The sequence below is a fragment of the Megascapheus bottae genome, chromosome 30 (genome assembly GCF_031878675.1).
Source record: "Megascapheus bottae isolate mThoBot1 chromosome 30, mThoBot2.hap1, whole genome shotgun sequence".
NCBI classification, from domain to species: domain Eukaryota; kingdom Metazoa; phylum Chordata; class Mammalia; order Rodentia; family Geomyidae; genus Megascapheus; species Megascapheus bottae.
Window position 1 is genome coordinate 2483372 of NC_143538.1, and position 25932 is coordinate 2509303.

At 57.3% G+C, this 25932-nt stretch overlaps 2 protein-coding genes across 2 annotated transcripts; one reads left to right on the plus strand and one right to left on the minus strand.

The window, feature by feature from the left end:
* The first annotated feature begins 4710 nt into the window (after positions 1-4710).
* Positions 4711-20483, plus strand: Stra6 (signaling receptor and transporter of retinol STRA6). The gene is made up of 18 exons (XM_090321390.1): positions 4711-5085; positions 8418-8484; positions 8791-8876; positions 9801-9940; positions 10493-10516; positions 10695-10861; positions 12451-12573; positions 13356-13423; positions 13547-13629; positions 13856-13917; positions 14757-14919; positions 15818-15893; positions 16238-16371; positions 17397-17514; positions 17602-17703; positions 18550-18713; positions 19605-19760; positions 20238-20483. Exons 1-18 carry the CDS (start codon positions 4973-4975, stop codon positions 20405-20407), a joined length of 2016 nt encoding a protein of 671 aa, XP_090177516.1. The 5' UTR covers positions 4711-4972; the 3' UTR covers positions 20408-20483.
* Positions 20484-22601: 2118 nt separating this feature from the next.
* Islr (immunoglobulin superfamily containing leucine rich repeat) lies at positions 22602-25670 on the minus strand. The gene is made up of 2 exons (XM_090321573.1): positions 25338-25670; positions 22602-24398 (listed from the first exon to the last, which is right to left on the minus strand). The coding sequence occupies exon 2, from the start codon at positions 24388-24390 to the stop codon at positions 23110-23112; it is 1281 nt and encodes a 426-aa protein (XP_090177699.1). The 5' UTR covers positions 24391-24398; positions 25338-25670; the 3' UTR covers positions 22602-23109.
* Positions 25671-25932: the final 262 nt, after the last annotated feature.

Consider the following 25932-nt stretch of genomic DNA (forward strand, 5'->3'; position numbering starts at 1 on the left):
GGCAAGGGGCACCTTTTAAAGCAGGTGTGGGGCCATCTTTAGGCCTGCCACCCAGCCCAGCCCAGAGGAGGAAGTCCAGCTGTTGAGAGCACAGGGAAAAGGACACGGGGACGTGGTGTATGTGGGGGGGGGGAGGGGTTGGTGGATTGCAGCCAGGCCTGGACAGACAGACAGGAATGTGAGGACAAGGGTGAGAGGTGGGAAGGCCCCGAGTGAGCAGCTCCAAGACACAGAGAGGAATGGGAGCTTCACAGACAGGGACAGACGGCCAGAGAGTCTCCGGGGATGCTGTCCCCGTCCCTGAGCTTTTTCCACTCTAGACGGGCGCTCTAACCACTTGAACCATCCTTGCATTTCAGGCTTTTTGCTGGTTCATTGGAGATAAGAGTCCCAAGGATGTTCTTGCTGGGACGGGCTTCAAACTTCCATCCTCAGATCGCTCACGTAGCCAGGGTGCCAGGCTGAGGTACCCACTCTTTCCCTCTCCAGCCTGGAGGCCAGCTGCATGCCTTTAGTTCAAGACTGGGCACTTTTGTGTCCTGGCCTTGGTCGGCCAGTGTCTGCAAGGTCCTTGGAGACTAGTTGAGGGCTGGAGGGGTTCTGGGGTTTTTTTTTTTTAGGGGGGGCGGAGGGTAAGATTAAATAATTAATTAATCTCTAGGGGTTCCTGGAATGGTTGCTGTCTGTCCAAGGATGTGCAAGGGAGGCCCTGGGACCCCCCCCCATTCCTTCCTGTCTACTCTGAGCTCCTTCTAAACCCAGCACTTTGCCCTTTGAAGATGTTGATAACTGCAGATGGCTGCGCTCAGGCTTTTCTGTCCCCTGATGCAAACATTCCTCAGGTTTAATCAGCTTGAACAAAAAAAACAGACAGAGGAAGGAAGCCCCAGCCACAAGCGTTCAAGGGCCAGCTGCGGCCCAAAGAGAGGGCAGCGCCTGTGCAGCAGATGGCCTTTCCCGGCCAGCGCCACAGGTGTGTGGGGACCCCCCACCCTGCTTACCTAATGGGCAGGGCCTAGATGCCCTGAGATAGAGACCCGGGCCCAGCAGGCAGCCCTCAGGACCTTTGCATTTCTCCCACTCCATTGTCCAGCATGGGACAGCCCTGACCTGTCCCCTGCCTGCAGTGTCCTTGCCACCCTCTCAGCTTTGTTGTATGTGGGTTGGCCCTGGGGCTTGAACTCAGGGCCTTTAGCGCCATCACTGAGTTTTGTGCTCAAGGCTGGCACTCTACCACTTGAGCCACCACTCCGCTTCTCGTTTTTTTGTGGTTTATTGGAGATGAAGAGTCTCGTGAACTCTCCTGCCCAGGTTGGCTTTGAATCCAGACTCTCAGACCTCAGTCTCCACAGTAGCTGGGATTAAAGGCGTGACTATCAGCTCCCAGCCCTTCTCCATTCTCCTAAACAACTCAAGAGCCACCAGAACCCTTCGCTCCTCTTCCATGTGGGCAGAGATGGGGAATGGGTGGTTTTGTGTCTCTGCTCTGGCTGGCAGCTGGTTGCCTGGGACAGGGTTGGCTGTGGGAAGAAGGCAGCCAGCTTGCCTGTGCGTCAGCACTGTGGCCTTGAGTGAGTCCTTTCCCTTCTCTGAGTCCAGACTCTGTCTCTGTGGCATTTAGCCTACAGATTCTTCTACTGTGGGTTCACCACCCAGGCCCTCACCCCCTCGCCTCAGTGACTTCATGTCTTGAGAATGTGGGGCCAGCACCTTCAGACATTTACAGCTAGATCAAAGCCAGGGCCCGGCTAAGGCTTCCCAGAGTAGTGCCCTCATCACCCTGGACAGAGAAGAGGCAGACCTGGGTGACTGTGGGTTCAGCCAGGGTACCCATGAGCCTCCAGCCTCACACGAGGCCCTATTTCTTAAGCCCAAAGCTTAGAACTGAAACTGCACGGGGCTCCCACTTGTAAACAGCCCCCAGGAAGGCCAAGTGGTCAGACTGCAAGCTGGACAGGAGAAGTCCCAGGGAAACGAAGATGCTCTCCTCTCCCTCTTCCCCCATGAAGAATGGCACAGCGGAGTCTGGGTTCGCCTTTAGGGACTGAGTCATAACCAGAAAGGCTGGAGGCCTGCCCTGCTCTCTAGAAAGAAGGCTGGAGGGTGGAGGCTCTTTGGGAGAGAATGACAGGCAGAGGTTCAGAGGAGGCAGACAAGGACAGGGAGGACCTGGCCTTCCTAGAGGAGGGGACGTGGCCTAGGGCCTGAGGCCCTGGAGGACCAGAAGGAGGTAGTAAGGCTCAAGGACTATGCCTGGGCCATGAGTTCAAGTCCCAGGATCAACACAAAAATAAATAAAAGACTCCCAACTATGGTTGGGAGTTTGGCCTAGTGGTTAAGGTGCTTGCCTAGCATGCATGAAGACCCGGGTTCGATTCCTCGGTACCCCATGCATAGAAAAAAGCCAGAAGTGGTGCTGAGGCTCAAGTGGTAGAGCTCTAGCCTTGAGAAAGTCCAAGGACAGTGCTTAGGCCCTGAGCTCAAGCCCAGGACTGGCAAAAAAAAAAAAGACTCCCAACTAGCTGAAGGTATGGGCTGGGTTTAAAAAAAAAAACGATTGATCATTGGCTGCTGGGTGGAGGTGACTGAGTAGTGAAGGGCATGCTGGGATTTGTAGTCCAAGTCGAGCCCTCCCCCTGTAGGCCCCTAGCCCATGTGGCCCTCAAGGACAGCCTATGTGACAGGACAGTCACACAAGCCAGCAGTGGGGTTGCCAAATTCTGTCTAAAGTCCCTGTGACTTCAGAGCCACACGCTGTGCCCCAGGGGAAGGAGGGAGGGAGAGAGGATGGGAGGGAGGGAAGGAGAGAGGGAAGCACTCTGCCTGCCCACAGGGTGCCCACCCTAGGACTGTGGGAGGCAGAGGAATGGACTCTTCCCTGAGATCAGCTGGGCTCAAATAAAACTTGGGTTTGGTGTGAGTCAGCAGAACTTGTCTTTGACTTCTCCCTCCAGGGCGAGGGGGAAGATGGGAAGAGAGGCAGAGCGGATGGGCGAGACTCCTCTCCCAGTGCTCAGCTCCCTCTCCTGCCCTGTGGCATGGGTCCGGCTGAGGAATGTGGAGGGCCACCTGTAGGATTCCAGTCTCAGGGACTCTGAGCATTCGTCCAGGCTGTCCCCTGCCCGGGGATCACGTTTCCTCTTGCTCTCGCCCTGACTTTGGGGTCTCTATGCAAAGGTGATTTTCTTCAAGATTCTTCCCCCATCCCCACTCCTCTGAGGCTCCACTCCATTCCTCGGATAGGCCAGGGCACCTGACCTCCCGGCTCTTCAGCTCTCAGAGGTAAGCATTTCTGGGAGACCGCCTTCTCCGAGCCATGTCCAGGGGCCCAGAACAAAATAGTTGTTCAGTAAATGTCTGTTGAAAGAAAAAAATTCTTCCTTCTTTCCTCCCTTCCTTCCTTTCTTCCTCCCTCCCTCCCTGCCTTCCTTCTTTCTTTCCTCCCCTTCTTTCTATTTGGGTGCCAGTACTGGAGTTTGAACACAAAACTTCACCATTTCACTTGGCTTTTTCCGATCAGAGCCGGTGCTCTAGCACTTGAGCCACATCTCCACTCCCAGGTTTTTGCTGCTTCGTTGGAGATAAAAGTCTCATGGTCTTTTCTGTCCAGGCTGGCTTCAAACTGCCATCCTCAGACCTCAGCCTCCCAAGGAACGAGGATGACAAACCTGAACCACCAGTGCCTGGTACTGAATGACTCCTCCAGTGGAGTCTTGAGGGGATTGGAGACCCCCGGAATCTCCAGGGCCAGGCCCCAGCCGGGGATAATCCCGGGAGAACTGTGCCTGCCTTGTCTGCCTCTGGCCCCTCCCCTCCGGCTGGGCCCAGGAGAGGGAGGGGAAGCAGTGGGGGTCCAGACTGTGGGGTGGATTGCTGGAAGAACCCTCACCCCAGACCTGGAGTAGCCTCGGGCAGCCGGGCAGGCAGGCAGGCTGGGTGACTCTTGCCTGTGTGTGGGTCTGGTTTGTGTTTCCGCCTGTGGGGGTGAGTTATCTTGAGAAATCAAGTTGTGGGAACAAAAGTTTTTCACCAGCAAGACAGACACGTGTGGCCTCCTGTGTGCGGAAATCCTGGCGGACCCCCTGGGCCTGGCCGGGTTCCCCTCCCCACCTCGGCCAGTGGGGACCCAGCGAGTTGTCTCTGGACTCTGCAGGTGTGTGGGGGCCAGCTCAGGTGTGGGAGCTGGGGATGAGGGGGGGACAGGTGCCACACTGGACCAGGTGCCAGGCTCTGCGGGTAACAAACCTGCAGAATTATTCGGTCTTTGCATCACTGAAGGCCGAGAGGTCGGAGGGGCCGCGAGGGCGGTCTGAGGTTGGGGGGATGCGCTGGTGGGAACTTGAGAAAAGTGGGGAGGCTGGAGCCGGAGAGAGAAGGGGTTGGGGGGAACCTAGCTGGGAGGCCCTGGCAGGGGGGAAGGGGGGCAGATGAAGCGAAACCCCAGGTAGCCGCCTACTCCTTCATCTCTGAGCTCCTTTCTCCCTTGTCCCTCGGGCTTGTGTTCAAGGCTCCCCTCGGGTGGGTGCTCGGGTGAGGGGGGGGGTCTCAGACTTAAGAAAACAAAAACTTCTTCAAAGAAAATCATCCTTTGAACAAAGCCTGTTGGTGTGCAAGCTAGATGCCTGGCCAGAGCTGGGACACCCGCCCCCCCGCCTCCCCAGGGTGTCCAGGGGTGCAAGGGGACTTTTGAGCTGGTACCCCCCACACCCCGCCTCCCTGTAAAGCCCAGCCGCCCCAGACTGGCTTTCCCAGACAGCAAAACCGTAAGAAAGTAGCCTTCAAGATTAAAAAGAAATGTTTCTTTGTTTGGGTTTTCTCTCTGTCTCTTGTTTCTCTCTCTCTCTCTCTCTCTCTCTCTCTCTCTCTCTCTCTCTCTCTCTCTCTCTCGCCTCTTTTTACATTCACAGTGGCTTTTTTCTTTCTTTCTTTCTCTCTTTTTTCTCTCCCCTCTTGTCTGGAAGGAGAAGGGACAATGTCAACCCAGGCCACAGCCGGGAATCGGACCTGGTCAGGGAGTGCAGAAGATGATTATAGCAGCTGGTACATCGACGAGCCCCAGGGAGGTGAGAAGCTCGAGCCCCAGGGGTAAGTGTCACTCTTCTAGCTGACCTCCCCCTGGGCCAAGAATGGGGTGTGTGTGGGGGGGGTAAGGTTGCTAGTGCTAGCAAGAAACCCTAGGGTGCTGTGTGACCCCAGACCAAGCCCTAGCCTCTCTGATCCCCCAGAACAGCAAGCAGCCTTGCCTTGGGGCCAAGAGGCTTCAGATCAGCCATCTGGGGCCCAACACCTGTGTGAAGTTAGGGAGAGGGAGACCCCGGGCCTCTTGGATCTTGGGGTTCTCTGGGAGTGGGGGGGATGGTAGGGTGGGGTGGGTGGATGGAGAACAAAGAATGAGGCCTTGAGGCCTTGATGACTTGGGGGTGTGGGTTTATAGATGGGGTGCTTTACAAGCCTGGGAGAGGGGGGAGGCATCCAGGAAAGTTGCTGTCAGTCCATATATATATATAATATTAATATATTAATATATGTATATATATTAATCTCAGGGTCTTGGAGTCTGTGGAAGGCTCTAGGAGGGAGGCCAGGAAGGGGGACCCAGAAGGCCCAGTTCTGTAGAATAAGCGGGGTATTCAGGTCAGTTCAGGGAAGAGGTTCAGCCCAGGGTGGCTGAGATTTCTTGCTCCAAACTCTATCTGATTAGAGCAGGCATCCCTGATAGAGAAACTAGAACTTTCTCTGCACACCCCCCACCCCCACCTCCCACAGTCATGGCTGCCAGCCTCTAGGGAGCCCAGAGCTTGGGAATCCACGGCCGCTCCCTCCTCCCTGCCGCCCCAACTCCTGCTGCTCAGTCTGAGGGAAAGGTGAGGCCGGGGGGAGGGGCCCAGCCAGATGTGCGCTCACTCACATCTGTTCTCCATTACCATCGGAAACTGGAGAAGGGAGAAGGCCTGCGTGCCTCCCCCACCCAGGCCTGGGGGAAAGGAGCCCTTGTTTGCAAGACTGGGGGTTCTGGAGCCAACTCTGCTGTCCGTAGGAGTGCACTCTCCAATTGGACTTCTGTGGGGGAGCTGGACCCCCTAGTCTCTGAATCCCCACACATCGGGGCTAGGAGAGGGGCCTGGAGACCCCAAGACGAAATCCCAACCTGAGCCAAGGCCCAGATGGAGTTTTTTCTTGGGGAGAGCCCACCAGGTGTGGCTGGGTATCTATCTAGATGTGGGATCAGAATCGAGCAAGGGGGTTCACGCCTGTTATTCCAGTCACTCAGGATGCTGAGATCCGAGACTGAGGTTCAGAGCCAGCCTGGGACAGGAAAAATCTGTGAGACTCTAATCTCCATTGAACCAGTGGGGGGGGGGGAAGCTGGAAGTGGAGCTGAGGTTCACGTGGTAGAGTGGAGCAGCCTTGAGCAAACACACTAAGGGATAGCGCCTGGGTACTAAGTTCAAGTTCAAGCCCCAGGACCAGCACACACACACACACAGGCCAAAGAGAGTGCTAGAGGATGGGGGGGGGTAGTAGTAGAGGGTATCTAGAATTTGTAGTTTATTCCCACCCGCATGGAACATTAATTAAGGATGAAGAGAACTTAGTCCTGTAACAAAATGGACAGGAAAAAATAAAATGTCCCAACCCCTTTTGGGGGGCGTGGCTGGGCACCCACAGGCCTCAAGGGAATGAACTTGGGTTCACCTCTCCCTATGAGTCAGATGCCCCCCCAGGCATGGCTGCCATCAAAGCTCTGCAGGACTGCAGATGGCTTTCTCTGAGCCTCCAGGGGGAAGTGGGGCTGGGGGGGGTAGTGGGACTGGGGGAAGGGTAGTAGTGGGGGGGGGGCTAGTGACCAGGGTAGACTCAGTCATAGGGAGAAAGAAATTCCTTAACCTGCAAGAGACTGTCCTCATTTATTATCTTTTGTCAGTCGTGGGACTTGAACTCAGGGCCTGGGCACTGTCCCTGAGCTCTTCAGCTCAAGGCTACCACGCTACCTACCCCTAGAGCCCACAGCACCACTTCCAGTTTTCTAGTGGCTCATTGGAGATAAGAATCTCACGGACTTCTGTGCCCAGGCTGGCTTTGAACCGTGGTCCTCAGATCTCAGCCTCTGGAGTAGCTAAGATGACAGGCGTGAGCCCCCAGTGCTGGGCTTCAACTCCTGAGACTTGCCTAGAGCCAGCCATGCTGCCTTCCTCTTGTGCTCTGCTTCTTCCCCCCAAATCTTGGCCTAAGGGGATGGAGCTACCTCTCAAACTCAAATGATGCTTTTGCCGGAAGCTTCTCTCCCTCTTCTGCACCCCTGCGCCCCCATCTTCCTTGTCCCGAAACACAAAACTCCAGCCCCAAAATCATCACCCAGTGAGCTGAATGTCTAGTAGGGGTATGAAGGCTTAGAGACCCCCATTCTCAATGTACCACGTCACATGGCTTGGTCATGTAAGGACCCCCTCCCAGGGGACATGGGGAGGATGCAAGGTCCAAGCAAAGACAGGGGGAACCCCTGTAGACCCCACATAGAACCTACTATACCCCTAAGCACCCCTCTACCTTCAGAGGAAGCCAAGCCACTTCTGGCTTTGCTTTTTAAGTCGGTTGATGGAAGACGAGTCTGGCGGACTTCTCTTCCTGGCTGGCTTTGAACTGCCATCCTCCGACCTCAGCCTCCTGAGTAGCTGGGGTGAGAGGTGAGAGCCACTGGTGCCTGGCTCTCCGCTGAGATGTCCAGAAAGCAAGCCAGAGGGGGGAAGGCTGTCCATTAGAGTTCTGGGGTGCTAGGCTCATTCCCCCAATGAGTCCTTGGCTGGACTTTTCTGAGCAGCAGGCAGGGAGGGGAGCTTTGGCCTGCTGGGTAGAGGAGAGGCCCCCCCCTGAGCCCCCCAACCTGCGGCTTCCCTGGTTTTGTCCTCACTGGAGCCCAGACTCAAGCTGGGCAAGCCAGAGGCCCACTGGACACCCCCTCACCCACCCCAGGGATCCAGCTTAGCCCCAAACTTCCCTGTTCTCCCCCCAGAACTCAGCGGCTCCTTGAGCCAATTTCTCTGACCCAGAGACAGTTATGCCTTCCGTTGTCCACGCCACTGGCGCACCCCTTTAATCCTAACTACTCCAGAGGCTGAGATATGAGGATCGAGGTTCAAAGCCAGCCTTGGTGGGAAAGTCTGGGGGAGTCTGATCTTTGACAGGAAGTTCTAGAAGTGAAGCTGTGGCACAAGTAGTGGAGTGCCAGCCTTGAGTGACACAGCTCAAACCCCAGGACCACACACACACACACACACACACACATGGCATGGGCCAGGCTGGCTACAGGTACACACAGGATGGGGGCCCAGGGACAGGAGAAGGTTGAGGGAGCTTCGTTGTGGACTGTTCCGGGCCCTGGGTCCTGCCATCCTGAGCAACCCTTGTTCACTCCACAGGGCAGAGCCCCCCTGCCAGCCCAGGACGCCACCCGGCCTGCACCATGCCTGTTTGGCCTCTCTGTCGGTGAGTGGACCCATCTGTTGCCAGGCTGTGGACCTGGGGGTCTCCTGGGAGGATTGGGTCAGACTGTTTTCCCAGGTGGTGGACCCCCCAAATAAAGATTAGAACAAACCTACACCCTTTTAGACAGCTGCACCTCCTCGCCAGTCCCGAAGATAACTCATGGGTTTGTATGGAACCAGAGGGGGATGGAATAACCAAGCACTAGCACTCATCTAGGACCAACCAAGCACTAGGTCATCTAGGAACAACCAAGCACTAGCACTCAGCCCCTTGGGAAAAGTCCTCTTGTCTACCTTCTCCTCCCAGCTCCTCACGCTGCTGCTGCTGGCGGGGTTGGTGAGGCGGCGCCGGCCTTGGCCAGGCTGTGGGCACCGGAGACCTGGACTGCCCAGGTGGGTGCTGGGGGCCTGGGTACTTCCTTGAAACCCTGCTGATGTGTTAAGTACCTCGAAGCCAGCCCTGATTCCCCCTAGGGCTTACCATGTCCTACCAGATCTGGCACCATCAGGAACCCCAGAGAGGAAGGGAGAAAGGGAGACACACAGAGAATCTCTAAGTCCTGTTGCCCAGGAAATGGGGGTACAAGAGGCCACACTTAGTGCAGAGTGGCTGTATCCATCTTGGCTCTTCTGTGTCACCTGGACCCTGGTCTCAAGGGTCTCTTTTGCTGGAACTTTCTCTTTTCTCCTTCCATCACTCTACAAGCTGGGACAGGACCTGGGCTGGGTCGAGTGGAGGAGGCCGGAGGGGGAGGCCCACAGCCTAGATGTGGAGGCTCTGGCTTTGTGGCCAGCCAGCCTGTCACCTCTGGTGACTGTGACCACAGCCGGGGCTCAGGAGAAAAGAAACCGGGGGTCCAAATGGCCCCTTCCCCCCAAGGGGCGATGCCTGGGACAGCCGTGACCTCTCTCTGCCCTCTCCTGGCCCAGGCCCCAGCCCGGGCGTTGGTTGTTACACAAGGATGTTATGACTCGCTCTGCTCTTTGATGATCCGCCAAGGTCCCAACAGACAGATGTATTGGTGTGGGGGTGGCGGTTTCCTGAAGCTTCCAGAAGCTTCCAGGGTGGGCAGGAGGGAAGGGTGCCAGGTCTTGTTCCCACTCTGGTCCCTGGTGCCCCGGGCTGCGTGCTGATGGAGGTGTCCACGCAGATGTGCATGGAAGGTGGGATGCATGCTTGCAAACCCAGGGGCCCCCACGGTCCCCTCGACATGCAGCTCCCTCCTCTGCTGGGGCAGCGTAGCTGGGGGGGGTTTCCCCACGCCGGGCACACAGAGGCTGAGCGATGCCCTCCTGTCTTCTTCTTGTCTCTGCCAGTCCCGGGGACTTCCTGGCTGGGGATGGACCCCGGGCAGTTCCAGCCGCCATCTTCATGGTTCTCTTCAGCTCCTTGTGTTTGATGTTGTCCAGCGAACATCCGCTGCCCTTTCTCACCCTCGCGTCTGCCCAGAGCCCAGGTAGACAGGGCACAGGGCAGGGTGCTGGGGTACAGTGCTGGGTTTGAGGAGCCCTTTCCGTCTTCAGTCTCCCCAAAGCGTGTGTGTGTGTGTGTGTGTGTGTGTGTGTGTGTGTGTGTTTCATTAGTTATCTCACAGACTTGCCTTCCCTGGGCTGGCTTTGAACCGCAATCCTCAGGTACCTAAGGTAACAGGTGTAAAGCCATCCATGCCTGGATTTTTCCCTCGAAGCTGGTGCTCTACTACTTTGAGCCACAGCTCCACTTGCAGCTTTTTGCTGGTTCATTGGATGTCGGAGGCTCATGGACTTTCCTGCCCAGGCTGGCTTTGAACCATGATCCTCAGATTTCAGCCTCCTGAGTAGCTGGGATTGCAGGTCTGGCACTGGCACCTGGCTTTCCATAAAATTTTGAAGAGGAAGGTGCTAGGCTCAGTAAAGCAAGCAGTAATAGGGAGCACTTAACTTAGTACCCACACAGGGACTGTGTTAAGCACCACATCTATCGCCTCTCATCTTACTAATAATACATCATGGTTGTTTCTACTTTGCAGATAAGGAAACTGAGACTTCAAGAGGTAAGTTGTCGGAGGTCTCAGGGCAGGTGAGGGTTAGACCCTACCCTTGAACTCAGGACTGTTACCCCAGCTGAGGGCAGCTTGGAAATGGAGATCCCAGAGAGGCCTGTGGTGGGTAGGCATGGCTCTCTTCAAGGACTTTTCTATTGAGTGCCTTGTCTGCTGATTTGTGCCCCAGGGCCTTGGAACATGCTGGCGTTGCTCTATTACCCTGCCCTTTACTACCCTCTGGCTGCCTGTGCTGCAGCTGGGCACAGGGTGGCTCATGGGCTGGGTACTGCATTGTCCTGGGCCCACTTCGGTGTCCAGGTATGGCAGAGTGCCGAGTGTCCCCAGAGCCGCAAGGTAAGCGTGGATTCTCAGTGGCCATTTGTGTGTGTGGGGGGCGCCCAGAGGAACTGCCTCGACCTGCACTGTGTGTGTATGTGTGTGCTCACACACACGTGCACCAGTCATAGGGCTGGAACTCCAGGCCTGGAAGGGTTGTCCCTGAATTTGTTTTGCTCAAGGCTCCATCACTTGAGCCACACCTCCACTTCTGGCTTTTGGGTGATTCACTGGATCTAAGAGTCTTACAGACTGGCTTTGAACTGCTATCCTCAGGTCTCCTGCATAGCAGGAATGGCAGGCGTGAGCCACCAACTCCACGTGGTTCCTTTTACATTTGTTCATACCTGGGTCTTCTCTGTCTCTTTCCACCATCCTGCTTTCTCCTCTTACCACTCAGGCTGTGGGGAGGCTGGGGTCACCTGGGCCCTGCCCTTGGCTGCTTCCAGCCCAGCAGGGTCAGAGCAGCAGGCCAGGAAGCCCCAAATCCTGGACACAGAGTCCCTGGCCTGCCTTCAGGTAGGAAATGGAGGTTTCAGATCCGAGGCTGGTCTCACAGGCCTGAAGGAAAACACAGGCGTCTCACTGCTTTGCCTGCTGCTCATTGAGACTAAAGTTGCACCTAGCCTAGAACCAGAGGCAGTGCCAGGGGAGTCCAGCATCGCTCATTCATTCATTCATTCATTCACAACTTCATTCAACTAACATTCTCCGACCAGTGACATTCCAGCTACCACACACCAAGAATAGCTATGCCTCTCACCTCCCAGACAGGAAGAAATAAGCAAAGTGGGCCCCTCTTTGAGGAAACCATGTCTGAGACTCGGTTTCCCTTCTCGTCAATGGAGCTGGCAATACCAATACCTCCAGGGAGAGGTGAAAGTTAGAAAGTTGAACTGGGCTCTGGAAACTCACGCTGTCACCCTCTGCTACTCAGGAGGCAGAGATCTGAGGATCACAGTTCAAAGCCAGCTGGGGGAGGAAAGTCTAAAAGACTCTTTTTTTTTTTTTTTTGCCAATCCTGGGCTTGAGCTCAGGGCCTGAGCACTGTCCTTGGACGACTTTCTCAAGGCTAGAGCTCTACCACTTGAGCCTCAGCACCACTTCCGGCTTTTTTCTATGTATGTGGTACCGAGGAATCGAACCCGGGTCTTCGTGCATGCTAGGCAAGCACTTTAACCACTAGGCCAGACTCCCGGCCCCAGTCTGAAAGACTCTTAAATCTAATGAATCACCCAAAAGCTGAAAGTGGAGATGTGGCTCAAGTGGTAGACCTCCAGCGGTGAGCAAAAAAGAAACAAAACTAAAGGATAGCACACAGGCCTTCCTTGAGTTCAAACCCCGGGACCAGCACCTGAAAGAGGAAAGAGGAAGGCAGGTGAAAGAATATCCTCAAGACTCATGGCAGCCTTTGGGGGTGCAATGGGGGGACTGCCCAGGTCTTGTGAGGCCCAGCACACACCCCTGCTGGTCCTACAAGGGAGGATGGAGGAGAAGGAGGATCCTTCCAAGGCCTGAGGGCCTGGTATGGAGCCCAGAGGGGCCTGGGACCTGGCACATGGCTGGGGAGAGAGGCTGTCTGTCTGACTGTCCATTTGTCCTCGTAGATCTACAAGTACTACTCCTTACTGGCCTCTGCTCCTCTCTTTCTGGGCCTCGGCTTCCTGAGCCTCTGGTATCCCCTACAGCTGGCACAAAGCTTCCACCCCAGGATAGGGGGCAGCTCCCAGGTAAGATGGCTGCAGGCCCTGGGTGGGTTCTGCCTGGCACACGGGACCAGATTTCACCCCTGCCCCCTCATCCTCTCCCTCTGTTTCTTAGGTCACTGCTGGCTTAGAAAAAAAGGGGGGGTGGGGAGCTGCTCTCCTGACCCACCTAGGCCTTCCAGAGTTTCCAGGGCCTCTACCTCACTGTCTGTGCCAAAGGCTTTGGACTTCGGTCAAAGATACTTAAGCCACAAAGGGCCCAGTCAAGCTTTGAGTTCATCCATTCTGGACCTGGGGTGCCCTGGAGTTGCCATGGCAACAGATAGCCCTTGCCCCCCCCCCCCCCCATGATACAGAACAGTTTCCCATGGGCCCCAGGCCTTCCCTGTGGCTTAGGCAAATCCAGTCACCTGAGTAGCAGCAAGAAAAGCTCCCGGGAGCCCTGGGCTGGACCAGAGCCATCCTGTGATTTTGTTCAGCTTTGTGCCCAGGGAATCTAGATTCTCTCTGACCCCAGATCTGGCTAGGACTTTTCTCTCCTAACAAGGAACTTGAGTTAAAGAGGCTCAGAGGTAGATCTTAGTTAGAACTTCCCAGCCATGGAGGCTCTTGGGTAGGATTGGTGAGGCTGCTCTTGGTTTTACCCAGGTGTGGCCTTTGGGTCTACAACCTTCCTGCCTCTCCACCCTTAGGGGTACAGCCCGTGGGTTTCATGGAGACCTGAGTGATACCTGCTGTGTGTCCTGAGCCAGGGGCAGCTGGATGCAGGTCTCAGGGCTCTGTCCCTCTCTCTCTGGTCCCCTCAGGGCCGGCAGGGACATTACTGGGAGGAATATCTAAGGTGTCTTCTTTGCCGGAAGAAGCTGGAGAGCCGGTGAGGCCCGTGGGGCAGGCGCTGGTGGCATAGCGGGAGCAGGGGAGGAAGGCACCGGGGTCCAGCTGGGCCTGGGGCATGGCCTTCTCCGGAGGCCTTCATCAGCTGATCTGTCTGATGCAGTTCTTCGAGTCCTGCCTTGAAACAAGATTTCCTATCCCGGGCCTGGACCTGCTACCGGCGCTCAATCTACACACCGCAGAGAGGTGCCAGGGTGCAAAGGCCCATGGATGGAAGTTGGCAGCGGGGGGGGGGGGGGGGTCAGAGGGTCTTGATTGGCTTTGGCCCTGCAGAACTGCAGGAGAAGCTTGGGTTAGGCCTGGGCCCTGTGTACCCTGACCTTTTCCTGCACCCCTGGTGAGAATGGCGAGGGGGAGGAGGCGGCCAGGCCTGGAAAGCATTGTTTACCAGCCCTTCTGGTCTGGACCACAGGATTCCGTTTACCCTTGAAACTGGTGATCTCAGCCACGCTGACAGGAACAGCCATCTATCAGGTATGCCCCGCCCCCTGCAGTGCCTTCCCACCGCTCAGGCACCACTCGATTCTCCAAATCCCCCACTCAGGACTCTATCCTGTGTCTCTGGCCTAACCTGGAGAAAAGGGGGTCATCCCTTTTCTGGGGGGAGGGAATCACAACCTGACGGTGTATGAGGTTTTTCCCTTGTGTTTAACTTGAGCTTGAACCTGGGCACAGTCTCTGAGTTCTTTTTGTTCAAGGCTAGCGCTTTACCACTTTAAGCCACAGCTCCACTTCTGGTTTTTGAGTGGTTCGTTGGAGATGAGAGTCTCACAGTGACTTTTCTGCCTGGGGGCTGGCTTTGAACCACGATCCTCAGATCTCAGCCTCCCTAGTAGCTAGGGTGACACATATGAACCACTGATGCCCTCTCCCTCTCCCCATTTTTTTTTTTTTTCTGAGTAAGATTCTCACGGACTTTTTCTATACAGGCTGCCTTCAAACTGGGAAGTTCAAAGCTCAGTCTCCTGAGTGGCTAGGATTCCAGGAGTGTGCTACTGGCACCCGGCTAAATTTCTCTCTGTTTTATAGCTGGGGAATATTACTGGGGTTGGGAGACCTTGACTCGATTAAGCTCTTGCAGCAAATGTCTCCAGGCAGCCAGAATTTGAAGTCAGGTCTGTGTCATTTAAGGGCGGTGGCTCCAACATGGGGGAAGAAGAAGGAAGCTTTGTATTCTGAAATAGCTGGAGCGCTGCAGAGGTAGTGGAGAGGCTCCGAGGTCTGTCTAAAGCGAGCCCCGCTCTAAGGGGCAGGTGAGCCGGAGGTCTGGGGGGGGGGGCAGGCATTCTGACCATGGGATCCTCTTCCTCTAGGTGGCGCTGCTGCTGCTGGCAAGCGTCGTGCCCACCATGCAAAAGGTGCGTGCAGAGCTCACCACCGACGTGTCCTATCTGATGGCTGGCTTCGGGATCGTGCTCTCCGAGGACAGGCAAGAGGTGGTGGAGCTGGTGAGGCATCACCTCTGGGCTCTGGAAGGTAAGGTGTCTAGGACACCAGGAGACCCCCAGCTGCTCCCCAGCTGGCCCGGTCACATTGAGTGTTCTTGAATAGGTTCTTTTCTTTTATTCCTTTTTTTTTTTTTTTTTTGTCAGTCCTGGGATTTGAACTCAAGGCCCAGGCACTGTTTTTGCTAAAGGCTAAGCGCATATCACCTGGAGTCATAGTGCCAATTCCTGTTTTCTGGTGGTTCATTGCAGATCAGGGTCTCACGGACTGTCCTGTCCGGGTTGGCTTTGAACCACATTCCTCAGCTCTCAGCCTCCTGAGTAGCTGAGATTACAGGTGTGAGCCACTGGTGCCTGGCCCCTAATATACATATAATATTATAATATACACTATATAACATATAGATGTTGTCGTCGTCGTTGTGCAGGGTTTGAACACGGGCTTCGCGCTCCACCACTGAGCTGTGCCTTCCCCCTTTGAGATTCTCCTCTCCATGGCCCTGCCCTCCTCTCCTGCAATCGCATCTTCATGCACATGGCTGGAGTGAGGGCGAGGAGACGGGGCAGGCCAGGGTGGCCCCTTCTCTAGTCCCTGCAGGCTGTGGTCTCACATCCTATGTGCTCTGAACAAAGGTCACACACAAGGTCATGGTCCAGGCGGCAGGGCAGACCGTGATGTGCGCGTGCTCGGGAGGGGGGGGGCGCGAGGCGGGAAGACCCTCATGGTGTGCGCGTGCGCAGGTGAGACAAGGAAGTGAAAGCCAGCTGGCCCACAGGTGGCCTCCAGCGGCCACCCATCAGCTGCCTCCGATGGATTTCAGAACTAGGGGGTAAGGGGGGGACACCCCCTCTAGACGCCAGCCCAGCAGTGGGCCCGAGACTCCCGAAGCCCCCCAGTTCCTGACTCCAACCCCCCCTTCCTTCTCCAGTGTGCTATGTCTCTGCCTTGGTTTTGTCCTCTTCTCTCACCTTCCTGCTCCTGGCCCGCTCGCTGGTGACACACAGGTCAGTGGGGGACTCCGAATCACCCCACACAGAGGTGGAGCAGGGGTCAGAATCCTGGGGCACCAGCATGGCTGAGCAGGGGTCTGTTGGCACAAAGGCACAGGAGGGGCAGGTGCAGGCATTGGATGTCAAGAAGACTCTCTGCATCGTGTGGCCTCAGCCTTGATCCTCAGCTCTCAGCCTCCTTGAGTAGCAAAGGACTGTGGGCATGAGCCACTGGTGCCTTGGCCATTTCTCATTTCTCACTTTGCTGGTGGTTACAGGGTATAATCAGATTGGGCAGGGGTGAGGGGTAGGGGGTGGGGGGATTGCTCCCTGAAGGCCCTACCTCCCTCCTACCCCAGGGCCAATCTTCAAGCTCTGCACCGAGGGGCCTCCCTGGACGTGGGCCCCTTGCTCCAGAACACACATCCTTCCCGCCACGCCGTCTTCTGCTGGATGAGCTTCAGTGCCTATCAGACTGCTTTCACCTGCTTTGGTGAGCCTCTGGCCTGCACCCCTTGCCCAGAGGGTCCCTGAGAGATTTTGCCCATGCTGGGAAAGCCTGGGGTCAAGAACCTCCTCTGCCCTTAGGTGAGGCTGGGCTCTGGACGGGGAGAGGGGTTGTCCTGGGCTACAGGAAGCTACCTCATGGGGAATGGGAGCCCTGAGGATGGGTGTGGGGTGGGGGATGCAGGGGTGATAGTGCTGTACACTGAGCAAGGGGTCTAGACCAGAGGATGCCTCAAGTGTGAGCAGCTAGGGCAGGGCCCCAGGGTCTTCTTGGCCTTCTGGGGGAGAAAGTAGAAGAGGAGGAAAAGAACAGATCTGAAAGCTGTGATTTCTCATCTAGGCAGCCCTTACCCCCCCACACACACACAGCCCTTTTGTACGCAATGTACTCGTGCACAGTGTCCTGTGTCATCAATTAGCCTGGCTGTCTCTAGAGACAGCTCCCCGGCGTCTACCACCATACACCAAGTTCCAGTTTGTAGGAATGCAAAACACTAGCAGGAAATCTTAGTCCCAGGAAGTCACGGGAATTAAGGGTGGCAGAACCGTCCGTGTCTCAGACATGGTGGGGTTCACAGCAGGGATTCCTGCTCCCACATTCCAGACAAAGCCATGGAGGATCAGAAAGAGCATCTCAAAGTGGGAGAGCAGTCAGAAATCAGATCCTGGAAGGGAGGCATAGCTCAAGAGGTAGAAGGCCAGCCTTGAGTGAAATTCCAAGGGTTCAAGCCCCAGTACCAGCATCAAATAAATAAATAACACGTTGCTCACACCTGTAATCCTAGCTACTCAGGAAGCTGAGATCTGAGGATCGTGATTTAAAACCAGCTATCTCCAACTAACCACGCAAAATCCAGAAGAGCTGTGGCTCAAAGTGGCAGAGAGCTAGCCTTGAGCAAAAGAGCTCAGGGACAGTGCTCAGGCCCTGAGTTCAAGCCCCCAGCAACCAATGGGGGGGGGCCCAGGTGGGTCACCTTCAAGGCCCCCTTGTCTCCTGTGCCGGACCCACAGGGCTTCTGGTCCAGCAAATCATCTTCTTCCTGGCCACCACGACCTTGACTTTCCTGGTGTTCATTCCCGTGCTCCACGGCCGGAACCTGCTGCTTCTCCGGGCCTTCCAGGCCTCCTGGTGGGTAGGGGGTGGGGGGTGGGCTCTGGGACTCTTTCCCCCCAAGGGCAGCTGGCAGCCACCACGCTCCCCGCCCCCACCCCACAGGCCCTTCTGGGTGACCTTGGTGCTGGCGGTGGCTCTGCAAAACATAGCAGCCCACTGGGGCTTCCTGAAGAACCACCATGGACCCCGGGAGCTGACTAACCGGTAAGCTGTCCCTGGTGTGCGTGCGTGCGTGTGTGCGTGTGTAGGAGTGGAGCTTGAACTCAGGGACTTACCCTCTTCCTTATTTTCTCCCCCCCTCCCTCTCTACCACTTGAGCCACACCTCCACTTCCGGCATTTTGCTGGTTCATGGAGGCGATCAGAGTCTCCTAGACTTTCCTGCATCCTTCAGTCTCCGCCTCTGAGTAGCCTCCTGACAGGCTGAGCCCCTAGGACTTGGCTGTCGAGATCTTTTCTGGACCTTTCTCCCTTCCCCAACTTCCCTCCCATGCTCTAGCCCGGCAGGTATGTTTGACCTAGGCCTGCCTGTCCCCGAATTCTCTGTGTGACACTCACGGGGGCCAGAATGACTCCCCAGAGACTTGTGCTTATTTTTCTGGTACTGTTTTGGAATGCTGCGATTGAGCCTTGCACATGTGAAGCAAGCACCCTGCCCCCCTCAAACCTGGTTTCGGGGCAGGGATCAGGGTCTGTACTCCTTCTCTGTGTTGCAGAGACTTGGTGTTCATGGACAAAAGACACCCCCAGTAGGGAAGTGGGAAACCCAGAGGTTCACAGGCAGAGACACGGATTTAAATCTCAACCCTGTCCCCCCAGACCAGTCTCCTGTCCTCTCAGGGCCTCAGTTTCCCTTCTTCAGAAGAGGATGAATATTCTGTCTTCTAGGGTTAGTTGGGGGGTGGGATAGAGAGAGAGGGAGGGAGGGAGGTCTAGAGTGGCACAGCAGATACTCAGTAAACAGTAGGTGCTGTGGGCCTGGAGGCCTGGCGCTGGCCAGGAGAGGGGTTTGCCAGCCCAGCCCAGCCTTAGCCTTTCTCCTCCCGTCCAGGCATGCGCTTTCGGCGGCCACCTTTCTTCTCTTCCCCATCAACATGCTGGTGGGGGCGGTGGCCGGGGCCTGGCGCCTGCTCCTCTCGGCCTTCTATAATGCTGTCCATCTCGGCCAGATGGAGCTCAGCCTGCTGCCACCTGGAGCCACCAGTCTGGACCCAGGTAAGCTGGCTGTGCAGGCTGGCGGGGGCCTAGGGGCTGGGGCTAGATTTGGGGAGTAGAGTCTATGGGTTTGGGGTTGGGGCCTAGGGCTGGGGGTTGGGGGCTGGAGTTTAGGTCTATTGCAGTCCATCTTAACCCACCACACCCTGGGATCAAGGCAGTGACTGAGACCAGGACTGTGAGACTGGTTTGGGGCCACCAGGGGGCCTGTGCTCTCAATAGCAGCAGACACCCCCAAGGTCCTGTTCCCAGGGTCTTGAACAATTTGGGGACTGTATGAGCCAAGAGTAAAGTAGCAGTCTCTTTGAAGTTACCAACCCCAGCAGGTGAAACAGCCCTAGAGGAGGAATGACGTCTTTCTCTTAGGCAAGCAGCAAACAGCTACGGTTTGCATAAACCTGTGTCTGGCTCTAAGGTCCAGGGAAGCGTGGGTGCTGGTTAACTGTTTAGAGTAGAATCTTGGGTCTCTATATTGGGTCTCTATAATGCTAGGGGCAATTGTTCCCCCCGGGCCCCTCCCAGCTTTCTGAGAGTCAGAGAACGGAGTTGGAAGTCTCTTTATTAAACCTCACATTCACAGATCCCACAGGGGCTGCAGTCCAGGGTCAGAGCCCAAGACCCCCGGCTAGGGCTGGGACCAAGGGCTGGGATTGGGGGCTGGCTTGGATCGAGGGTTTTGATTGCTCAAGCAGTAGTAAAGGTGGGACCTCCCGGTACTCCAGCCCCGTGCTTGCTTGGAGGCCTGGATGTGCCCACACACGTGATTGTGTGTATGCACGCGCACACACAGGTGCCTGAAGGCATGTGTGCACACGTGTGTGCCTGTGCCTGTGTGGCCTGCACCCCGCCGCCCTTCCTCTGACGCAGTGCCCTGCCCCTACCCTACCACAGCTTATCAAACATACCGGCGCTTCCTGAAGATCGAGGCCAGCCAGTCACATCCAGCCGTGGCCGCTTTTTGTACTCTGCTTCTGAGGGCTCGGAGCCTGCAGCCCCGGCCCCCAGGAGATCTCCCCAGCAGCCTCAGGCTGGGGGAGGAAGAAGAAGGTACGCCCTTCCTGGAGGTGGGGTGGACGGGGAGGGGGGTGTCCTAAGCCAGCCCAGCTCCCCCCACACACACACACAGAGCAAGCGCCAAGAAGACTCCACCTCTGCTCTCCCTTAGCTGCCTGTGGGGCCCTGGCCGTTCAGTCTCGGGGGGACTTTTCTTTCGTACTGTGAATGTTCACACACGGACCCGATGATGGCACAGTTGCTTCTCTCTCAAGTTGCTTGAAACATCCTTCTTACCCCCCAAGAGGTGGGCAGGAGACACTCACTCAGTGTCACCTCCATGCCCACCCACCTAGTGACAGCTGAGCCTTCTCTACCCTCTGCAGCCTCATCTTCTCTTCCTCACTTCCATCTCCTAGCTGGCTGCTAAACCCCAAGCTTATTGCCCTTACCACAGTCAGCCTCCTTGGACTCGGCTTGGGTGGAGGGAGAGGGTTCCAGGGGGTCTCACTGAGGGTCTCCACTCCTCAGGGATGCAGTTGCTGCAGACGAAGGATCCCGTGGTCAAGGGAGCCAGACCCCGAGCCAGCCTCAGCAGGGCCCGCTGGGGTGTGGCGTACACATTGGCGCAGAACCCATCTCTGCAGGCCTTCCGGAAGACGGCTCTGGCAGAAGCCCGGGCCAAGGGTGTCCAGCCATGAGGGCGAGGAAGATTGAGCTCTCCCAGAATCGTCTGAGGTGGAGAGCAGGGGAGAGGCTCTGCTCTGCCTTGCCTGTGGGGTGTCAGGGAGGGCCGGGGAAGTGGGGGGGGCGGGATTGATGCGCTGGGAGGAGCCTCCTACACTAGATGGAGACACATCGGGCCTTTGCAGCTCAGGCCTGGTGGGGCATTCCAGAGGCCTAGCCAGTCATTCAGGGCCTGAAGAGGCCAGATTCCCCCTCAGGCCTCGCAGGGCCCCCCAGGGCGGGTCCTGACTTCCTCTGCCCTCTCTCCTGCCCCGGATGGGCTGGAAGATTTCTGGGCCCAGTGAGGAGTAAGGCAGCCATGCACAATGAGCCAACCAGCCCCTGTTCCTGCCGTGTACTTAGGGGGTCATGAAAAAGGTCTGATGTGCCCCCAAGAATAAATAGGAACTCCTCCATCATCCATACACCTGCACTGTTTGGAGTTTAAAGAATGGGCCTCCACCCGGCCGCTGGTGGCTCACTCTCACCCTAGCTACTCAGGAGGCTGAGATCTGGGGATGGTGGTTCAAAGCCAGCCTGCACAGGAAAGCCCGCGAGGCTCTTCAATGAACCACAACACAAGCTAGAAGTAGAGGCGTGGCTCAAGTGGTAGAGCGCCAGCCTTGAGCCAAAGAAGCTCACGGACCAGCGCTCAGGCCCTGAGTTCAAATCCTAGGACCCATACCAAAAAAAATAAGTCAAAAACCCACCTGGCAGGCCACCCACCACAACCCACTGAAAAATATCTCCCTGGTCCTGTGAGAGGGGTCATGAAGGCTCATAAGGAGGATCCAGGTTCTACCCTTGCCCTGTCCACAGAAACAGAGTCCCACAGGGGTGTGGTCAGACTGGGCCGTGGGTGCCCTGAGCTGTGCAGGGTCCCTGGTCCACACTGAGAGAGAAGGAAGTGGGCATCCAGGAAGGCTTCCTGGAGGAGGCGATGTGCCAGCCATGTTCCACACCTACTGCAGACTGGGATAAGGCTGTACACAGAGGAACTTACACAGGAGGCAGTGGACCCACTGTGTCCACTCAAGACACAACTCCCGTGGCTGCCCTGACTCTGGGGCTCCATCTTGAACTGCTTTCTGCCAGTGGTGAAGTCAGCCTTTGACCAGGGCTGTGGGCCTGCAATGGTCCAGGCTTAGCAGCAGGCCCTGCAACTGGATGGGGAGAGGGAGGGAGGGGGGTGGGGAGATGGGGGGGACGGGCCAGGGGAGGGGCTGTATATGGCATAGAGGGTGGAGGCGTGGCTGGCAGGCCACCAGGGCTCACAGCTTGGGGGGGGGGTGGGGGGGGAGGCCCTGGCCAGTGCTCTTTCCTCTGCTGAGCTCAGCAGTTCTGAGCACTGTGCAGACACATTAAGATTCACCTCTGGACACTGTCCCTTTGTGAATACACATGATTTGGGGCGGGGTACCCCCTGTCCTGCATACCCCCATCTGAGAGACCGCAGAGAGGGATCAGTCCCCGCCCCCCCACCCCCCACCCAGCCCAGGGTCAGAGCCCCTGGCTGCCTGGGGAAATTTCCCCCTGAATCTGCAATCCTGGCCTAGACTCTCTCTCTCTCTCTGGAAAGGAACAGGCAGGAACCCCCCCCCCCCTTCCGGTCTACTTGGTCTCTCTCCCCTGCTTGTTTCCCTCCCTCCCCTTCTAGCCCCGTGGAAGCAGAGGCCGGTGGGGGAGGCTCTCCCCACCTTGCCCCACTCCCACTGCCTCAAAGCACTGTTCAGTGTCACCTCCCTCCCATCTCTGGTTTGGAGGAGGGAAATGTCTGCCACTGTGCGCATGCGTGGAAGTCCAGCCCTACCCACCCCATGGCTGATCCACCCTCTGATCCCCCCCACCCCGCATCCCGGAACTGTGTGGCCAACAGAGCCAGCTCGGTGCCTGTGGCTCATCCCAGCTACTCAAGAAGCTGAGATCTGAGGATCCAGGTTCAAAGCCAGTCCCGGCAGGAAAGTCCATGAGACCAAGCAAGTTACAAGTGGAGCTGTGGCTCAAGTGGTAGAGCAGCAGCCTTGAACAAACATGTTAAACAAGTGTGGAAGGCCCCGAGTTCAAGCCCCAGGACCTGTGTACATACACACGCACGTGCGCACACACACACACACACACACACACACACACACACGCGCACGCGCGTGCAGTCCAATAGACACGGGAGGATAGCCTTAGAAATGTTTATTTCTCTGCCACCTACAGGTGTGTCCTGTGGATTTGTAGAGGAAAGAAGAGCAGGTGTTCGTGGCAGAGGGTGAAGTCTGGGGTGTCGAGGGTGACAGGAGGGAGAGACCCAGCTTTTCAGGAGCCCCAAATCTTGATCAGAAATCACCAGACAGAGGTCACGAGTGGCTGTGCCAGTCTTGTTGGCTTTCCTTCTTTTTCCCGGGCTCCCCTCCTTCCTTCTCTCCCAGCCACACCCCTGCGGGGCCCGGGACACCCAGGCTTCAGTCAGGTTAGGGTGTCACCCTTGTTAGAACGCTGCCTCAGTGTGAGGTGGGGTCCCTGGGTGATGCTGGCAGCAGCAGCAAAAGTTTGCACCCCGACGTGGTCACTAGCTCTGGGCAGGTGTATGGGTTGGGGTGCTGGGTGTTCCAGAAGAGTTCAGAAGGGGCGGTAGGAGAAGGCAGAGCCTCACTGTGCAGGCCCAGGCCCAGTGGCCTGTGTGGCGTGGCTAGAAGCAGGCGCAGGTGAGGAGGAGGAGGAAGAGCAGGCTTTGACCCAGTAGGAGCAGACTGGGGAGCCGTTGCTCAGGGCCCCCCGCTTTTACCACGGTTGCCTCGGGGTTCCCTGCCCGGCTCAGGTAGATAATAACCACATTGTCCTCCGGCCCCGAGGGCTGCACCTCGTTATCCACGGTGTAACAGCCCTTGCCTTCCACCGCTTTGCCGTGGAACCTGCGCCCCAGGGCGTCCTCGCCGCCCTCCCCTGGGGTGGCCAGAGCCACGTTCACCGAGCTCTCAGCACTGCCCAGCTCATTGGTGGCCAGGCAGCTATAAGTGCCCTCTTCCGGCTTGCCGAAGTCGGGGATGAGCAGACTGCCATTGGCAAAGGCCCGGAAGCGAGGCAGGGCCCCGGGCAGGGCCCGCCCGTCGGTGTCCACGTTGGGGCTGGCGATTTCCACAGTGCCACGCGGGGTCTGGATGTGCCATCGGAGCTGAGGGGCCGGCTGACCTTGCACATCACAGTGCAGAGCCAGCACGAAGCCCGGCCGCAGCTCGGCCCCGTCCTGGCTGGGCTGGTAGCTGAGCTGGACGGAGGGCACCGAGCAGGGCAGCGGGGGCAAGCGTGCCAGCGGGGTGCCCTTGAACACGTGGGGGGAGCTGCAGGCGATGTTGTCCCGCTGGGGGATGGACACGGATGTGGCCAGGGTCCAGGCCTTAAACCACAAGATGCCACAGGTGCAGTCGAAGGGGTTGTCGTTGATCTGCAGGTGGGAGAGGGCCGTGAGGGGGGCGAAGGTACCCTGGGCCAGCGCGTGCAGCCGGTTATGGTTGAGCTGCAGGGAGCGCAGGGCGTTCAGGCTGCGAAAGGCATCCTGGGGGATAAAGTCCAGCTCGTTGCTGTCCATCTTGAGCAGCTGCAGGGCGTGCAGGGCGTGCAGGTCCCCCCACGCGAAGTCCGAGATGAGGTTGTGGCTGAGATCCAGGCTCTTCAGGTGAGCCAGAGGGGCCAGGGCGCCTGGGGCCACCGTGCGGATCTGATTGTGTGCCAACCACAGGGATTGCAGCAGCGGCGCCTCCCGGAAGGCGCCCTCTGGCAAGGCGGGCAGCCGGTTGGCCGACAGGCTCAGGGTGGTCACGTTGGCTGGGAAGCCCAGTGGCACAGCCTCTAGGTCACGGTAGGCGCAATCGGCAATCTGGAAGCCATATTTCTCTCCACAGTCGCAGGCTTCCGGACAGGCCTGTGCCAGGCCCAGGAGAATGGCCCAACAGACGAGACACAGCTCAGGCATGGTACCTTCTAGAAGGACAAACAGACAACCTAGGTAAGCCGTAGTCCTCCTGTGACCCACTCCACACACCCACCACCTGACCCACCACCTCTGAGAAGCTGGGTGCTCACTCCAGAGGCTGAGATCTGAGGATCACGGTTCAAAGCCAGCCCTGGAAGGGAAGTCCCTGTGAGACTCTTGGGCCACTCAAAAGCCAGAAGTGGAGCTGTGGCTCTAAGTGGTAGAGCACCAGCCTTGAGTGAAAGAGGCTCAGAAACAGCACCCTGAGTTCAAGCCCCACAACTGGCAAAAAAGTGGAGGGGGGGAGGGGGACAGGGGGAAACTGAGACCCAGAGGAGGGCCTGAACTTGCCAAGCAGCCTGAAGACAGGATGGCAGCAAAACCTCAGCTTCTCTGAGCAGGCCGCTGTTCCCCAGCTGACTTTAGGACTGTGGATCTGTATTGCAGCCCCCCCCCCCCCGTAGCATCCCAGGCCCTCCCTCCTGCCCTCCCCCGGGCCTCTAGGGGTGGGCTCTACCCTGTCCTTTCCACACAAGGCCCCTTGTATCACCTTCCACGCCCCCACACCCCATCCCTGCCTTGACCACAGCAGACACCGGGCCCTTTCTGTAGCATGGCCACCCTGGCTGGCTCTGGTCAAGAAGTTACTAAACAGCTGCCTAAATAAACTCTTCCAGGACCTCTCAGCTGACTGGGGGAGCCTAATGCAGCTGGGGGGTGGGGTGGGGGTGCGGTTGGCCAACCCAGATAGCGTCTGCCCCAAGTGCCTCAAAGGCCGGGGCCAGGCCAAGAGGGGACCCTACTGCCTGCTCCTTGGTCTTCACCCAGCTTCCACCCCTAATCCCGGCCTCCACCCCTAACCCTGGCCTCCACCCCTAACCCCGGCCTCCACCCCCTAACCCCGGCCTCCACCCCTAACCCTGGCCTCCACTGCCTTCCAGCCTTACCTCCAAATCGCCCTTCTTCCTCAGCTAAAGAAGCCACACGAACTGCCCAGAAAGTTCACAAGGCCAGGCTTAGGCCAAGGCAGGGTGAGATCTGGAAGAACAAGCAGCCGGTCCACCTTCAGTGGACAGCCAGGGTCCACCCTGCCTAGACAGGGGGCCAAGGGTGGAAGCCAAACCACGGGCCGCCGCCTTCTAGAAAAAAGGAAAGAATGGAGTTGCTCCGTAGTGCCAACTTTGGTCCCCGGGTTTCATAAGTGACACCAGAAAACTTAGAAGGGGGAAGAGGCCAAAGTTTTTAGGTTGAGCTCCTCTCTCTCTCTCTCTCTCTCTCTCTCTCTCTCTCTCTCTCTCTCTCTCTCTCTCTCTCTCCTCTCTCTCCTCTCTCTCCCTAGCAGCAATTTCTTAAAGACACAGCCACAGTCTGGACAGGACCCAAGAAGAGATGAGGCCAGAGGGGGCTGTGGGGGAGGGGAGAAACTGGATCTCCTGCTAAGTGAGAAACTTCTAGACTCCCTCCACCAGCAGAGGAGGGTGGGGGCTCCCTCCCCGCTCAGGGTTGGGGGGGGACTTTGTGAGTGTGGCACTCTGCTTGCGT

Bases quoted from the DNA above. Each gene is read 5' to 3' on its own strand.
- Stra6 (XM_090321390.1), top strand. From the start codon at position 4,973: ATGTCAACCCAGGCCACAGCCGGGAATCGGACCTGGTCAGGGAGTGCA. The intron at 8,485-8,790 runs GTGAGTGGACCC...TTCTCCTCCCAG, and splicing joins CCTGTTTGGCCTCTCTGTCG to CTCCTCACGCTGCTGCTGCT. The intron at 10,517-10,694 runs GTAAGTTGTCGG...TTTGTGCCCCAG, and splicing joins GGAAACTGAGACTTCAAGAG to GGCCTTGGAACATGCTGGCG.
- Islr (XM_090321573.1), bottom strand. From the start codon at position 24,390: ATGCCTGAGCTGTGTCTCGTCTGTTGGGCCATTCTCCTGGGCCTGGCA.